General features: G+C 34.6%; 3 protein-coding genes across 10 annotated transcripts; 1 reads left to right on the plus strand and 2 right to left on the minus strand.

Moving 5' to 3' along the window:
• Window positions 1-641: 641 nt before the first annotated feature.
• On the minus strand, window positions 642-6,815 carry LOC128877494 (polycomb protein Sfmbt-like). Of its 4 annotated transcripts, none has more exons than XM_054124847.1 (9): window positions 6,761-6,815; window positions 5,957-6,222; window positions 5,650-5,884; window positions 5,167-5,558; window positions 4,812-5,076; window positions 3,957-4,693; window positions 3,623-3,878; window positions 3,186-3,535; window positions 642-3,115 (listed from the first exon to the last, which is right to left on the minus strand). In XM_054124847.1, the coding sequence occupies exons 1-9, from the start codon at window positions 6,780-6,782 to the stop codon at window positions 2,786-2,788; spliced, it is 2,853 nt and encodes a 950-aa protein (XP_053980822.1). In that variant the 5' UTR covers window positions 6,783-6,815; the 3' UTR covers window positions 642-2,785. The 4 variants fall into 4 exon arrangements, with proteins under 4 accessions (XP_053980822.1, XP_053980804.1, XP_053980832.1 ...); XM_054124829.1 differs by having other exon boundaries at window positions 5,957-6,246; window positions 6,761-6,802; XM_054124857.1 differs by lacking the exon at window positions 6,761-6,815 and adding an exon at window positions 6,612-6,754.
• A 581-nt stretch (window positions 6,816-7,396) lies between these two features.
• LOC128877536 (serine hydrolase-like protein) lies at window positions 7,397-9,490 on the plus strand. Of its 3 annotated transcripts, XM_054124938.1 has the most exons (3): window positions 7,397-7,557; window positions 7,658-8,551; window positions 9,349-9,490. In XM_054124938.1, coding segments are annotated over exons 2-3 (855 nt in total). In that variant the 5' UTR covers window positions 7,397-7,557; window positions 7,658-7,698; the 3' UTR covers window positions 9,351-9,490. The 3 variants fall into 3 exon arrangements, with proteins under 3 accessions (XP_053980913.1, XP_053980904.1, XP_053980896.1); XM_054124929.1 differs by lacking the exon at window positions 9,349-9,490 and having other exon boundaries at window positions 7,397-7,587; window positions 7,658-8,730; XM_054124921.1 differs by lacking the exon at window positions 9,349-9,490 and having other exon boundaries at window positions 7,398-7,557; window positions 7,658-8,730.
• Window positions 8,580-11,876, minus strand: LOC128877520 (protein arginine N-methyltransferase 9-like). Of its 3 annotated transcripts, none has more exons than XM_054124894.1 (8): window positions 11,666-11,876; window positions 11,381-11,610; window positions 11,181-11,307; window positions 10,656-11,057; window positions 9,573-10,577; window positions 9,320-9,497; window positions 9,154-9,237; window positions 8,580-9,083 (listed from the first exon to the last, which is right to left on the minus strand). In XM_054124894.1, exons 2-8 carry the CDS (start codon window positions 11,541-11,543, stop codon window positions 8,742-8,744), a joined length of 2,301 nt encoding a protein of 766 aa, XP_053980869.1. In that variant the 5' UTR covers window positions 11,544-11,610; window positions 11,666-11,876; the 3' UTR covers window positions 8,580-8,741. The 3 variants fall into 3 exon arrangements, with proteins under 3 accessions (XP_053980869.1, XP_053980878.1, XP_053980885.1); XM_054124903.1 differs by having other exon boundaries at window positions 9,341-9,497; window positions 11,666-11,875; XM_054124910.1 differs by lacking the exon at window positions 11,666-11,876 and having other exon boundaries at window positions 10,656-11,111; window positions 11,381-11,396.
• Window positions 11,877-14,909: the final 3,033 nt, after the last annotated feature.

Consider the following 14,909-nt stretch of genomic DNA (forward strand, 5'->3'; position numbering starts at 1 on the left):
ACCATTTGTATGTCCACGACCACGCTCTTCACATGCACAATCTTCTATATCCTGGTCCTTCGTGGAGCTCGCCGTACAACGTTATACGATACGAAAGTTGACAATAAAAATTCGTTGCTTCCCCGCACGGTATGATGCATCCTAAGTGGACCTGTCGCGCGTATTCCTATACAGATGCTCCGCGAAGATGAATAATGGAAAGATGCGCGTATCTACAACTAAATAAAGAAGTACGAGTAGTTTATCTCGAAATATACTAAATCGTTCGTCGGTTTCACTCGAGTAGTACTTGGTTTTTTTTTTTTCAATAGTTGACTATGTAAAGCGTATAAAAGCATGCGATTCTAAACGATCTTAATGTATTATTTTCGTTCAGAAATCGCGTAGTCGTTCAAACACTCAAAGCTTCGTGAACAAATACGTGAAATTTTTAAATAATCGTGGAAAATAACAAAATTTTTCTATCTTTTTTTGTTGGTTAACACAGATTTTAAGTTGAACTTTTCGATCGAACAGTCTTCGAATAATTATTTTCATGTTCGAATAGTTTCGAGAATCTTACAGCAGATGCCATCTAACGGCCAATCGTTGAACTTGTTAAGAGTAGCGGAACGGCAACCGAAATACAAACACTCAAACAATTTAATATAAACAATGTACTTCCATCATTATTTTCAAATTTGTTTACAATATATATGTGAAAAACATTTATTTTCAACCATTCTCTCTTTACTTTTATAAAAGAAATATACGAAGGACGAACTTACAAATAAAAAGAGAGGAAATAGAGATGATCTCTTCTACTAAACTTAGCGTTATCGATAAATACTGTTGTCGATTATCTATGACGCGATGTTTTGTTTATTTCGATAAAATGACAGGCTAAAAATAATATTTGGAGACTGTATTCATAGTTATTGTTCGTAATGTTTGTATACGTTAATAATATATTACATCGTAAATGAAAAAATGAGGGTTCTATAGCTCTCGCGTAGAAGGCATAGCTATGAATACACCTTAAATGCAGTTAAATAAATCGAAATAACATTAATTTTTTGTTTCTTATTCATTAATCCGGAAAATGATTTTTAAAATTAAACGATCGATTCGATTACAAAATACATATCTCATTTTTCTACTTTGGAGTTTTAAATGTGAAATTTAATGTGATTAAAAAACGATAAGTGTGTAAGTGTATGAATGTGAAAAATTTGTGTTTATACCTTCATGTGAAACAGAGGATTTTCAATAGAAAAAATTGTTTTAAATAAGTATAGTTTAACATTACGTATTGTTCCGTAGTAAAAGAATTTTAACTTTTATACTGAATTTCGTACTATGTTGAATTGAACGTTATTTTGTTTTAAATCTAAAACTCGTTCAAATAACTTGTTATAATCTACGTTTTCAATTTTGTCATTGACACAAACGCAAACTTTTCAAGTTTATAACTGTAATACTCTTTTATAATGCCTCCCAATTTATACACACTAATGGATTGAAAACGTTACTACCTTTTCTTTGATCAGCAGACATAGATATACAATATTCTCCGAATTAATAAATTTCTTACACTGTTAATACAATACCGCACGTTAAAATAACAAAAGGATACATATTACCAAAATGCAATTAACATTCTGGTATGATTGATGAAATAAAAGTATAGTTGACTAATGAAAACTTTCGTGTTTAACTTTTTATCAACTAAGTGCTAGAAAAGGTTAGGTATCGAATTAAATCGTACCTACTGAGATTCCAAAATGTTGAATAAATAAAACGAGTAATCGTGTTACTCTATCATACTAAAAATAGTATTTAATGAGTCTAAGACAAATTAGCCTTAAACTTTGCTCGACTTGTTTGATTTACTGTAATGATTATAAAGCTAGACATGGATACAATTTCTGAGATACAAATGCATCAACCACTTGCTAACAGTTACCTTTCTTGTACAGTGTGGTTATGTTCACTTCATTCTTTCAAAAAAATTAGCTAAACCTAATATTGTGCTAAATGCTATATTTACAAGGTTAAAAGTTGACCGTTTCGTTCTCTTTAATTATGTACAAATGTGTACTTGTTGATTATGATAGAGAGTAAATTAACAAATTTATTAAAATACGTAAAACTATTTTATTAACGCGAATTGTATCATTAAGGCAAATGTGATTAGAGCTGTGATGAATTGATGCCCAAGGATTAGTTTGTACTTTATTATTCATTTTACTATATTTTTACTTTCTATTTTAATACATGTTTGTTAATTTACTCCGCTAACATTTTTTCTTTAAATTACGTTTTTAATTTTTGTTTCTTAAAAAAAATTGTTTAATATACAATGAGTAATTATTTAAGTGTGGTTCATGCATCTGCAAACAATTTAGTGCAACATGAAAGCATGGATTTACAAATAATAGCCGTCTATATAAAGATCTATTAATATTCTTGATTGTTATATTTAAACATAAATAATACTGTGGAATCAATTTTGATTTGTTTCCTTTTGAATTGTTAATGTTAGAGAAAATCTGTGATTTAAAAATTAATTTGGATCTCAAAATTTTAATCTTGATCATTTTTTTTATATGTATCTATATATACATATACATATAGATATGTGTATGCATTAGTATACGAACAAAGCATATAACCGACAACAAATGTGAACTATTCCAAATATAAATTTTTAATTACTTGAATTTGCATACCTTACCTGTAAATCCATGTTTATTTTTATGAAATGATGGAACTTATTCACGTTATTAACTACATACTAGCTCTGTTATAATAACTTTTTCAATCCTAATTTCAACCTTTCCTGAGCTGGATTCACTTTGATTTTCAATTGTTGAATAAGATCGTATATTTTTAAAGAAGGCCCAACTTTAAAACCTGTCAGGTCTATTATTTGGTCCTTAGTGAGTGTCAACAAAGTTTTTCCGTCTATTTTACGTTTACTAAAATTATCGCAATACGTTGCACAATCATTAACACGAAGAAATTGTGCAACATCAAACACATTCCATTCAGATGGCACTAAATCACCAGATTCCGAACTTTTTTGTACACCATCTGCTAGCCTTGGGATGTATTTATTAGTGGCTGACGTCACCTAAACAACACAAGTACATTCATATAAACGTAAAACATTAAATTATTTAAAACAATAAATAACAACTTACATTAATATACGATGTCGCAGTTCTTTCTTTCGGCGGTGGAGGGCTTTGAATTTCACTTTGAGTATCATTTAACGCTTGACCTTGACCTGTAGTAGGACTAGGTAAAGTTTGATCAGGTCCAGCTGGCTCTTCTGCTGGTTCTGGTTCCCTATTTCTTTGTTCTGGCAAACTTTCCACGTCGCGTTCTCTCTCAATTTTTATCCCTTGAGCAGGCTCTACTTCTCGTTCACGCTCACGAGCCATGCTAATACGTTCACTGTGCCGAGGTAGAATGTTTTTCGCGCAGGATACTTTGCTGCTTTTCTTCAGTTTTCTCTTAGCTTTACGTTTAAGGCCTCTTGGTGATTTTACTAAGAAATGTAATAAATGTACCGTAATATATAATTCATACCGAAAAACACATTCGGCTATACAAAAATATGTTTCTAAATATTTACCAGTAGGACTAGTGTTTTTATTGAGTACACGGGGCCCTTCTAATTTGTGATCAACCAAATCACACCACCCAACTGGATAAATATCTGGACTCTGACAATCTAACCACTGATCGTATTCATCTTCCCAGCCATCAAAGTGTACTCTCAATAACCTCCCAATCACCCTGGTAATAGTAGCAACACAAACTAATCTAGGATCCATTAAATCTGCAGCTTCAAGCCTCATTCCTTCGATAAACCCATGCTGAGGAATCTCCTACGATATAATGTATTATTTATTTCAATTCACACACCGCCGACAGTGTTAGATTATGTAAGAAGTTTGTATAAGTACCCTGTTAAACAATTGCACGGGTGCAGGTATAGTATTTGTCTCCATTAAATATGTGTCCCATGTAAATGTGGTAGGATCGTATCCTTTTGGCGGCGTAAGCGGTAAACCATGTTGAGAACAAAATCCGATTGGAAAAATACAAGGTGAACACGAATGATAGCAAAACCAATCAGCACCACTTGCATCCTCATCATAACTATCTATACGAATCATTATGTAATCCTCTTTCAAAACTTGCATAACCGTTGCCGCGCATATAGCAGAAAGATTAAGTGGATCAATGGCTTCTATCTTCATTCCTTCTCGAAATGTGTAACCAAGGTGCAAGTGATGGTTCTTTGGCACATAAAAAAGATCTTCTGTTGAATCATCTTCGCATAATTTTGATTTCGACACGCGTTCCAAATATTCGGGATATGCATCCAACGTCTGGCCTACCCTCTTGGCCCAACCAACAGGATGTATAAGAGGGGAATCTTCGTGACACCAAAAACCATTGTCTTCGGGCGGCGAGTCATAGTATCTTACATGTAAACGTTTGCCAACAATTTTTTGTATCGTTGCTACTTTTACCTGCGAGATTCTATTTTTATCTACTACTTCCAAATGAAGTCCACATCTGAAACGGGACTTCATACTATCGTTAACTTTATTATAAAAATTAGTTGGCAGTGTCCTTGCACCTGTTAATCGTCTCATTAAAAAATCCTTCCAGTCTTTGTATTTGTTAGCGATAGCTGTAACAAGTTAAATGAATATAAATGTTTCTTTAACCGCTTAACGGCCAGAGGCTGCGGAGGTACGCGGTACGAATGTGGGCATCAAAGGGTTAATTCACTAATAACATTTACTTACTGTTAGGTGGAATGAGTGGTTTACCAATAGTTGCACACCAGCCTACAGGGTGTATATCATTGGAGCACAGAGATACCCAAAAATCTTTATCGGCGTTAAGTCCGAAACCTTCGTACCTCAATAAAGCTCTATACCCGGATATGCGTAACACGGTGGCAACCCAAAAAGAATCTGGAAAAGCTTCGCATACTTCGTCGCAATCCGTATTCTCTACTTCAACTTTCATACCAACTGTTATATTATCCCATATTTCCGATATAGGTGCCTGAAGAATAAAAATTGGAAAAGATCATCGGTATGATAACCGATATATTACGAGTTAAAACGCGAATCGTATAATATTTTTAAAACTAACGTGTTTGAAGCAAGACACTGGGGCAGCACAAAATCCAGGTTCCACTAGCTGTGGAGTCCAATCATAAGAACCCGCCATTTCAGCTGTTCTCTTTCTTCTTACAGGTAGGTCCTCTGGCATCACTGGTTCGGATATAACTTTTTCTTTTTCTTTTTCTGATTCAGCAGGTTCCTTTTTTATATCCGTTTCTTCTTTCACTAAGACTTTCGATTCATTTGGAGAAGTTGGATTAACAGTTGGAAGTGTTTCTACAGAATGAGATGGACTGTATGTAGAGTCTGCAGTAGGGGCGGTATGTTCCGAAGATCGCGCACACGCTCTACTACAAAATCTGCGTTCCTTTGTGTAAAATGCATGTTTCACTCCAATAGCACCACATTTTTCACAAACAGCTGTTAAAAATAAAAATGCCTTGTAAGTAAGTATAAATTTATATACCGTTTATAATTGTATTCCCAATGTATTTCAAGTTCTATATCCTACCTATACCATCCTTACGAATGGGAATAAAGTTTAAATCTGTATGTGGCTGATACGCGATTGGTGTCTTTAAAACAAGTCCAGGATGTTTTATAGGTTTTATTTTCCTATTGCGATTGTCCTGAGTAGTTTGTGTTGCTGCATTGTTTACAACTTGCTCCCTTTCTTCGTCACCCATGTAATCTTCTAATGTTAAATACTCTGTCATTTCTGGCCTTTCAGATTGTGAATCATACTCCTAAAAAGTAATAAAACCTCTTATGTAAACTTATATTAAAAATAAATAAAATTTTAGCAACATTCAACTAACTCTTATTTCTTGGGCATCAGCAGCTTCCATAGCTTCATCAGGTTCTGAACACTCGTTAGGATATTGAGGCGGTAGATACCGCACCATAGTTGTAGGTGCTATTTGATGGTTCCTAATATCTTCATATGGATTCGAACCATGAGAGAAAAATGGACTTTCCGCTTGACGAGGATCCAACATAAGTTCATGAGTAGGTTCTCCATGTACCATCATATCTCCCATCCATACCATCCCTAGTTCCGGTAATCCAGGGATGGAGGCATACACTGAATTCATACAAATATCCATTCCTATATTCACATAATGATTGAAATATTACTTTTAGACAGATTATGAATATATTCTGTAGCTTCAAACAATGAAACGTTCCAATTCAAATAATAAATCCATGTCACAGAACGGATTAATTTTATATAAATAAATTAACTGTAATAAAATTAAGACACTTGGTATTCAGAAAAGAGCACTTCTCATACATGCACAAAATTCTATTTTACGAAATGTACATATCACGACGTACAAGACACAAACAATTTTTGAGATCGATTCTATTGTGTTCGAATGCTATTCTGTATTGTGTAAAATCTAAAAAAAACTCAATATGATTTATTTCTCAAAGCGACGCCTAAGCTTTGAAAATCAACATTTATTCAACCTTTTCCACTGGGAAACATATTTCAAGAGAAGATGCTTCTCTTTGAAGATACACCATATCCTGTGTGAAGTATTCAATTCCAGGATCATAAATTACGATGTAATTTAACGCGCGAAGATATCACATAGCGTAGGAAAACAAGTACGAACCATTAGAAGCTTGCATGTCCATGACAAAGCAGGGCCTGGAAACTATATTCAAGTGGTGTACAATTTGCTACGCCATCTGATATGTACCATTATCATTACACAAAATCGGCGGTATAAACAAAATTTCATTTCATGTTCATTAATATTTCATATGGAAATGATATATCGTAAAAATACTGGAGGGACTGTTAAACATTTTATATTTCAGAAATTGTTTACATTGTTTGGAATGTAGAAAATTAAAGGACAACATAAACCAGTGCCGTTCAGGTAGTTTCAATTACTTGAAACAGCGTTAACGAATACTGAGTACGTCTTGATAGAATGTTAATGATTCTTTTCAAAATGTAATTCAAAACGACTGTTATTCGTTCGAAATAAAAATGGGAGGGATGTAATTACAAACAAATCGTCACGTGAGCGAATTTTCATTGGTTTGCTGTGACGACATGACGCTCTGGACAGGACTACAATCATAGATAAGATATAAGTTAGACAAATCTTATCAAAATTAGAGTTACACGTCTGAAGTACAAATTAGTCGATCAGTTCGCCGATAGGTGGCTATCGTTTCGATACTAAGTGTAGCTGTAGAGATCTTGATAAAATGTAAACTAGAAATAAGAGGAAGCAGACATGTTTGATCATGTTTCACCTCCTGTTGACTCCTGTCCCCTCCCGTTTCAAAATGAAGATTCAGCATATTATTAATCATTACGATCTTATATAAACAGACATTTAAAATGACTTGCATGATTAACATTGAACTTTGAAGTTTCCTGCAAGTATATCTTATTGTTAGTATTGCAGCTTTGATTCTTGAAACAGTACTGTCTCTTGAAACTTATTGTCGATTTTTTTTATATCAACAGTTTAGTAATAGTATTGTTTTTACAGGAAACGAATAGATATATTAGTGAAGTGACTGTCACATAAATATGAGTGATTCTAAATGGCAGCCAATAGAAAAAAAGATACCCGTGCCATGGGGTCATGTTGCAGCAAAATTTTATGGACCTTCAGGAGAAAACAACATTCTAGTGGTGCACGGTATTTTAGATAACGCTGGATCGTTCGATCGATTGATTGATCTTCTTCCAAGAAAATACCATTATGTAAGCATTGATTTACCAGGACATGGATTTTCATCACCATTTCCTACTGGAGTACCATTACAATTTTTTGACTATGTGTACACAATATTGCTAGTTCTTAATGCTTTAAAATGGAAAACTTGTATCTACTTAGCACATAGTTTTGGTGTTCAAATAGGAGTGAGTTTCAGTATTTTATATCCTGGAAGACTTGACAAAATCATAGCCATAGATGGTGTTATGTCCCCACCAATTAAAGACCTAGTCTCTTATACTCAGGAACTATATAATCTGGATTCTTATAGTAAAGACACAGGAAGACTCAATACTAAAGATGAAGTGATGTACGCATTGAAGTTTAAAAGAGGGGAGGCACTAAACTCAGATGCTGCAGAAGCTACATTTAAACGTGCAGTCACCAAAATTGACAACTTGTATAAGTACAATCGTGATCCTAGATTAAGAAACTACCCAAAACCAATGTTTACTATAGATCAACATAGAGAGTTTATGTTAAGATTCCAAACTCCAATGTTAATAATTCTAGCAGAGAGCTCTTCGCGACATAAACCATTAGCTATTCTGGCAAGGGAATTAGGAACATTAGTTCGTGGTAACATTCCTTATCATGTAGTTTCTGTAGAAGGAAATCATGATGTACATAACAACTACCCTGAAAGGGTAGCACCAATCATATGTAAGTTTTTAGATAATGATACAAAAAGTAAATTATAAAATTTTATTGTTACAAAATAATTTTACTGATCAAAGTTATTGTTTATAGTATTTCTATTTTTATATACATAGTGGTATTAAAATGTGCAAAACAAATGTACATTTAGATTTGTTTATAAATAATTATATGATTTATTGAGATATTGTTGGCATCATTTGACTTTTATACGTACTACACCTTCAGCCTGCTGAACTTTTATGCACACTTCGTTCCCTTGTAGAATAATATTTTTCAATTCATCTTCCAGTAGTATCGCAGTATGATTCATAAACGATCCATTTCTTCTTGTATCATAATTAAGATTCAATGTTAATCTGATTTTGTACCAACAAATCAAGGTATTTGGTAATGGTTTATTATCGACGGCATTTATTCTTCCGAAGTTCACTATACGTTCGGCAACTTCGCTTTCTTTCATCTCCATTACTATTACTTCGTCGGATAAAGGTTCGTGTAGATATAAACTTGAATTTAAGTCAAAAATTTGGTTTATCTGTAATATGATAAATGATGTCACAGAAATTTGCAAAGTGTCTCTGCTATTACTATACTTATTAGATTACCTTAAATTCGTTAATATGTTGCGCGATTTCATAAGAATTCATATTACTAAAAGTATTTTGTACATTTTCATAATCGTCAGGTTTCTGCAAAAGAAAGATAAAAATTGCTTATTATTTCCCCTACTTTTAACTTTGTAATATACAATGTTAATTAAATTTATTTAACTGCACGCTCGTATAAGTACACCTTTTCAGAACTCGATGTATTAAATACAAGCACGGACGTTCCTTGTAAATTTTCATCTTTAACATAAACCATATTTGGCAAATCTTCGGAATATACGAGTTGACCTATAAGGAATATTTGTTCAGGTAATAAGATGCCATTTGGTTTAAGTAAACATCTGCAAAATGTATTATAACATTCGTAAAACTTGGTTAAAACGACTATAGGCTGAGTTCAAATTAAATATTTTTACCTAAAAAATTCGTAATTATGTTCTTGACCGTCATCTTTCATTTCCCCTTTAATATCAAAATCATGCACAAATATAGTGTCTAAGGAAACCTTAATATGGTTATACTTCGACACGATACATAGTTTATGTTTAAATCCGTTTTGTTCCGCTATTTGTTGTATGAAAAGACGTAACACTGTGTTGTCGGTTTTGTAATATAAAATTTGACTATATTTATTCTCCTTTAATAGCATTAATCCATAAATCGGAAAAGGAGAAGTATCCAAAATGCAACTTATTTCTTTGTTAACTTGTGATTTACTAACTTCTGTAAGTAACTTTATGTATTCAAAGTCATTTAGAAATGTTATAACTTCTTTTGGTACGCGATATAAAAATGTTCGATTATCGTAATCGTTAAATTTGGCATCGTTAGACGAGTAAGAACATTTCAATTTTCTTTTTAATATTTCTCCTTTAATTCTTATCGTGTCCCCTTGCATGAATAATTTTGGTAGTGCCGGGAAAATAGCAGTTTGCCAACAAGACTTTCTTTCAGAGGTATCTATAGTTATTTCTTCATCGAGATTCAATTTAAACCAAGTAACTAAACCATCTATAGTACCGTTGTGTCTACATTTTACATTTATCATATTTTTTACCCCATCTACATTAAATTGTTGCAAATCCAGTAAGTCATTAAAATTGACAGTGAAAAGAACTCTAGGTTCCGTTATGTACGTAATTTTCACATTTTTTAAATTTTCCGTATCGTAATATTCGTCATCTAATAATACAGATATATTATCAAAATTTAGAGGACAGAATTTTTTAACTTTCTCAAAAACTACAGATGATCTATATCTTATGTATTCACACTCGACCGCCGCTACATAAAGCGTCGCGCTCATAGGTACCACTGTACCATTTCTATCCAAAATATTTCTATGAACGCTTATCATGGATGGTACCACATGTTCTCCAAATAGCCCAGCATCAAAAGTTTCCGTAACGACTAATTTCACTCTGGAAAATATACGTATTTTTTAATAAAAATCAAATATTTTCATACTTGAAATAAAATTGATCGATTGAAACACAGACCTTTCTGTAATGTCTGTAGGTATGGTAAGATCTATAGAAAACTTGGGAAGCAATATTATGCCTTTAGCATTGTTAGTTTCAAATACTTTCTCAGCAATTTTAATCATTATAGTTGAACATTCGCATGCATAAATTTTCTTAGCTCCTGCATTCTGCGCATACAAACTTAATAATCCCGTACCAGTTCCTATGTCTAATACAGTGTCGTATCCTTGAGAAATTCTCCTCCGTATGGCATTCTCAAATGCATTATTCCGTTGTTTGTCATTTAACATTGGGAAGTGCCACCTATCTACAGCCATACTAAACGCATTTTGTAAGTTTCTTTCTGCTGGCAGAAAATTGGGATTCACTCTCAGGGCTCGTTTTAAATATTCTATTGCCTTTATCGGATCATTATTCCTTTAACAACATATTTTTTATCCTCATTATATGGAATTTTAGCGGTCATGATATCTGTCATGTTAAAAAATCACTTTTAAATTAACTAGTTGTAATTTTATCTAAACGATGAATTCAAATTACCTTAAAAGATGAGCAGCAAAATTATTTAACATACGAGGATTGTTTGGATAAATGTCTAAGGAACGCGTATAACATAAAACAACATCGGAAAATCTATCTTGGCATGCAAGCTGCATTCCCCATTGACCTAAGAAACAGGTAGTCTTAAACATTTGCATAGGGAATCGGAGAATTATAAAATATCGAAAGAACAAACGTACAAAGTACGTCAACAAAAGCTTCTTCGATTTCTGGCCTTCTCGCTGGACATAACTCTGCTACGACCGTATAATACGCGTATGCCTTTCCTACGTTTCCAGTTCTGTCATGATCATAAGCCTTCTGCAATGATTTTGCAACTATTTCGTTTACTTCCTTCTGCATTCTTAACGAGACACGGGATTTCCCTTGATTCGTATTTATCACGAAACTGCATGCCCCTTGTTACTGTCTGAAATTAAAATGCTTGAAGCTATTTCGTCAACGGATCATTCGATTCAACGTACATTAACGTAACGTGAAAACGGAGTCGATCTCAGAGATGCGTCGATAGAAATTTGACACTGGACGTTTCGTTTATCAACAGTTACGAAAAACCTACGATACATTCGAGAAATAACATTTCTGAGCTATGTTTATTAATGCCTGTCGCGCTATAATCTCAATTAAACGATAATATACTCGAAGCGTCATCTAACGATGTGATATCAGTAAGGGCACGGAGTAGTTTTTACAGAGGAGAAACTCTTGTCTCAGTATTTTTAAATAAGGGCTGGCTCTACGTAAATTAATACGATGACTCCGAGTGACGTTCTGTTTAAAGTTTATAAAAGAATTTCGTGTAGTTTTCTCAAGTAAAAATAGTTTTATATTGTTAACAGATTGTCTGGTTTGCATTGTTGTCATGGAGATAAATAATAGTCATCTAACGGCAAATAGACTAAACTATTTCTATACCTATGGTCGGTATAGTGGTACAGAAATTGTTTCCACTTTTGACGTTAGATGGCACCAGCACACTGCTTTACAAAAGCGGGTTCTTCTTTGAAGTTGTAGGATTATAAATACCGCAAATGCTGATCATGTATTTTTTTAGAAAATTATCAATAAAGCGTGACTAGTATGGTAGGCGCAATACTATAGGATAAGTAACAAAAACAGCTGCACAACGTATGTAGATAGTTGTTACAGAATAGCTAGATTATTACAACGACTATATTTTATGAGAAACATAAACTGCAGAGAAAGTATCGAGTATAAGACTGTTTAATAGTATAAATGTATTATCAAGAGCTGCTTCCTACGAGTAATAAGAACAATTGTCAGTATTTCGTGAACTGTACAAGATTCAGCTACCATCTTTGGATCCATCGCGTTCGATCCTCCGAAGCCAAGTCTGCTTCGTTTGAGAGTGGTCGAACCGGTTGTTCCTGGGTATGCCTTCGGCTTAGGACTGCCCATCACGGAAATTCCCGTGCCTTTGCACTGGTACGCTTACAAAAAGGATCAAAAGATGCTTTCAACGTCTGCGTTCTCATAGGCGGAGCGAAATGGCGGAGCCTCCAATAACCGTGGCTCTCTCGTGGCTTAAAAACGATCCACCGATATCGTGGTTCGTTCCCTCCGTTTACGATCAGATTCGAGGCATAAAACGTCGATATAAATCAGAGGGGACAGTCTTATTGCGAGGTTTAGATCGAATCGAGCTTGGGAGACGTTGCATCGCCTGGGACGATCGCATTTCTTGCCTCCGATGGCCAAGGTTGTTAACCCTTTGCTGAATGAATTTTCTTTTAACCGCGAGGGAAATTTATTGTACAGAGACCCAGGGAAAAATCTGAAAGAAACGTTTCCTTGTTTGCATAGACGTGTCTTTCAACAATCGTGACCTGCGTCTCGCTATAACGACGCGTTTTATGACGGAAGAGTTGGAAACAAGATCAACGCCATTTTAATTCCTACATAAGACATATTTATTTAAGAAATATTTATCAGCCGTTTGGTATCGCTGAAAAAGTAGATATTCTCTGTTTTATTGAATTGTATCAAATGGAAGAACTTCGATGAAATCAAGAAGCTTAGCATTAATTAAAGGCAGATGTGTCTGGAATGTTTCTGGAGGGTTACTCCTACAGCGTCGACGAATATTAATTGCTCTGCAAGACCAGCTATTTCACTTAAAAAGAAAAAAAAATAAATCCTAATCCTCCTGTTTTGGCCAATTATCCCTAATATTTTGCTTTCGATCAGTCAGTTCCAGCGTCACGAGCGAACCCGAAGACAATCAACGAGGGGTACACAATGCACCCACGCGAAGGATTATCGGCGAGTCGTTGGTCTCTTTGTTCAGGAAATAAAATGTACTTAGATGTTTCGTTTTCGGCTTAATACCTTTAGGAGAGCGAGCACGGTAAAAACGGTCGAGTGACGTCGACCTGGAACCAAGAGGAACGGCACAAAACGTTTCTTTTTCGGGCACAATCGGGTCGTAAAATTTTCAAGCCCTACCTGCAAACTGTGCACGAAGAACCGATAGCGCGTCGGGGCCCGACGGTTGCGAATAACCATGCAATAAAATTAATATTGTTTAAATGCGGTTTGAAAGCGTCCCCGCGCACAACGCGCCCGTAAACGCGCGAAACGTGGCGGGCTAAGCTGGCCCCGAATAAGCGGGCCTAATCTTTTACCCCTAGCTTTCACAAATTTCTTTCGGGCCTTTTACACAACTTTTTTTCCGTTTCCACCTTGCTGCGACTAGCTGGACTTTGCAAGATTCGAATGAAAATGCTGAAAGAATTTTACATTATTTTCATCTCGTACGCAAAGTGATCCAATAGGTATACTCAATATTCCCTTCTGGTCTTTAACGTGATAATTAGACTGCGGAAATATTGATGCGAAAGAAAATCTGTGCAAACGTATCTACAAAAATTGAACCTACATAGGAATTTATTTTACTCTGCAAATATTGTAATATAAACTTGACTTTCGATATTTTTTTTATATTATTGCACACTGTGTGCATTTTGTAAGTTTCTTCCACATTCAAATTTCTTATAAATGCATACAAATCCGCAGCTACGTCATTGAATACAATTGCTTTTAGTTGCTTTAAGTCCTATCGAAGAGACTGGACGTTGCGTAACGAATCATCTTCGCGCATACCTGACTTCGTAATTACTTCCATAAATCCCCTCGAATCGATGATCGAGGCTCTTGTCAGCCAAGACGGATTGTCATTCGGCTTACACTTGGACCTGGACAAACATGTCACAACAACGGCTCATCAGGTTTGATGCGTTTATGGTTCGATTGTTTTACTTTCAGTCTTCGAACGCGACAGACCCTTGTAATTGTATTGTCCACAATAGGTCTTTAGTCGGGATTCGAACGTCTGCCAATCTCTAGGGAAACAGAAGTAATGGATTTTGTTTTGATTACAGCTCAGAGCAATTTGCGAAGTCGTCAAATATTATAAAGGAAGTAATATATCAAAAGTTTAACCTTGTCGCAATATTAATTACGAAGCTGTCAAAATATTCCAACAGGTTCCTCGAGTTACTATTGCTAACTATTCCTCTGTTTACCGTGCATGTTGAGGTCTTATAATTTCTTCAAGAATAAATCTACACAAAATTAGATAAAACGATTCCAATCTGTTCTTTCGTGTTCTCGATTTGAAATTTGTTAAAGGGAACTTCAACTTTGGAATATTAACGATAAAGACGTTAATGGGGTCTCTCTCGTGCT

This window comes from Hylaeus volcanicus, chromosome 1, assembly GCF_026283585.1.
Source record: "Hylaeus volcanicus isolate JK05 chromosome 1, UHH_iyHylVolc1.0_haploid, whole genome shotgun sequence".
Taxonomy (NCBI): Eukaryota; Metazoa; Arthropoda; class Insecta; order Hymenoptera; family Colletidae; genus Hylaeus; species Hylaeus volcanicus.

What these genes read in the sequence shown, in the direction of transcription:
- LOC128877494 (XM_054124829.1), bottom strand. Translation starts at nt 6,782, where the DNA reads ATGGACATGCAAGCTTCTAATG. An exon ending in TAAAAACACTAGTCCTACTG is followed by an intron (nt 3,536 to 3,622) that starts GTAAATATTTAG and finishes TACATTTCTTAG; the next exon opens with TAAAATCACCAAGAGGCCTT. An exon ending in CTGCGACATCGTATATTAAT is followed by an intron (nt 3,116 to 3,185) that starts GTAAGTTGTTAT and finishes TGTGTTGTTTAG; the next exon opens with GTGACGTCAGCCACTAATAA.
- LOC128877536 (XM_054124929.1), top strand. Translation starts at nt 7,699, where the DNA reads ATGAGTGATTCTAAATGGCAGCCAATAGAAAAAAAGATACCCGTGCCA.
- LOC128877520 (XM_054124894.1), bottom strand. Translation starts at nt 11,543, where the DNA reads ATGCAGAAGGAAGTAAACGAAATAGTTGCAAAATCATTGCAGAAGGCT. An exon ending in CATAATTACGAATTTTTTAG is followed by an intron (nt 9,498 to 9,572) that starts GTAAAAATATTT and finishes TACATTTTGCAG; the next exon opens with ATGTTTACTTAAACCAAATG. An exon ending in AACATATTAACGAATTTAAG is followed by an intron (nt 9,084 to 9,153) that starts GTAATCTAATAA and finishes ATCATATTACAG; the next exon opens with ATAAACCAAATTTTTGACTT.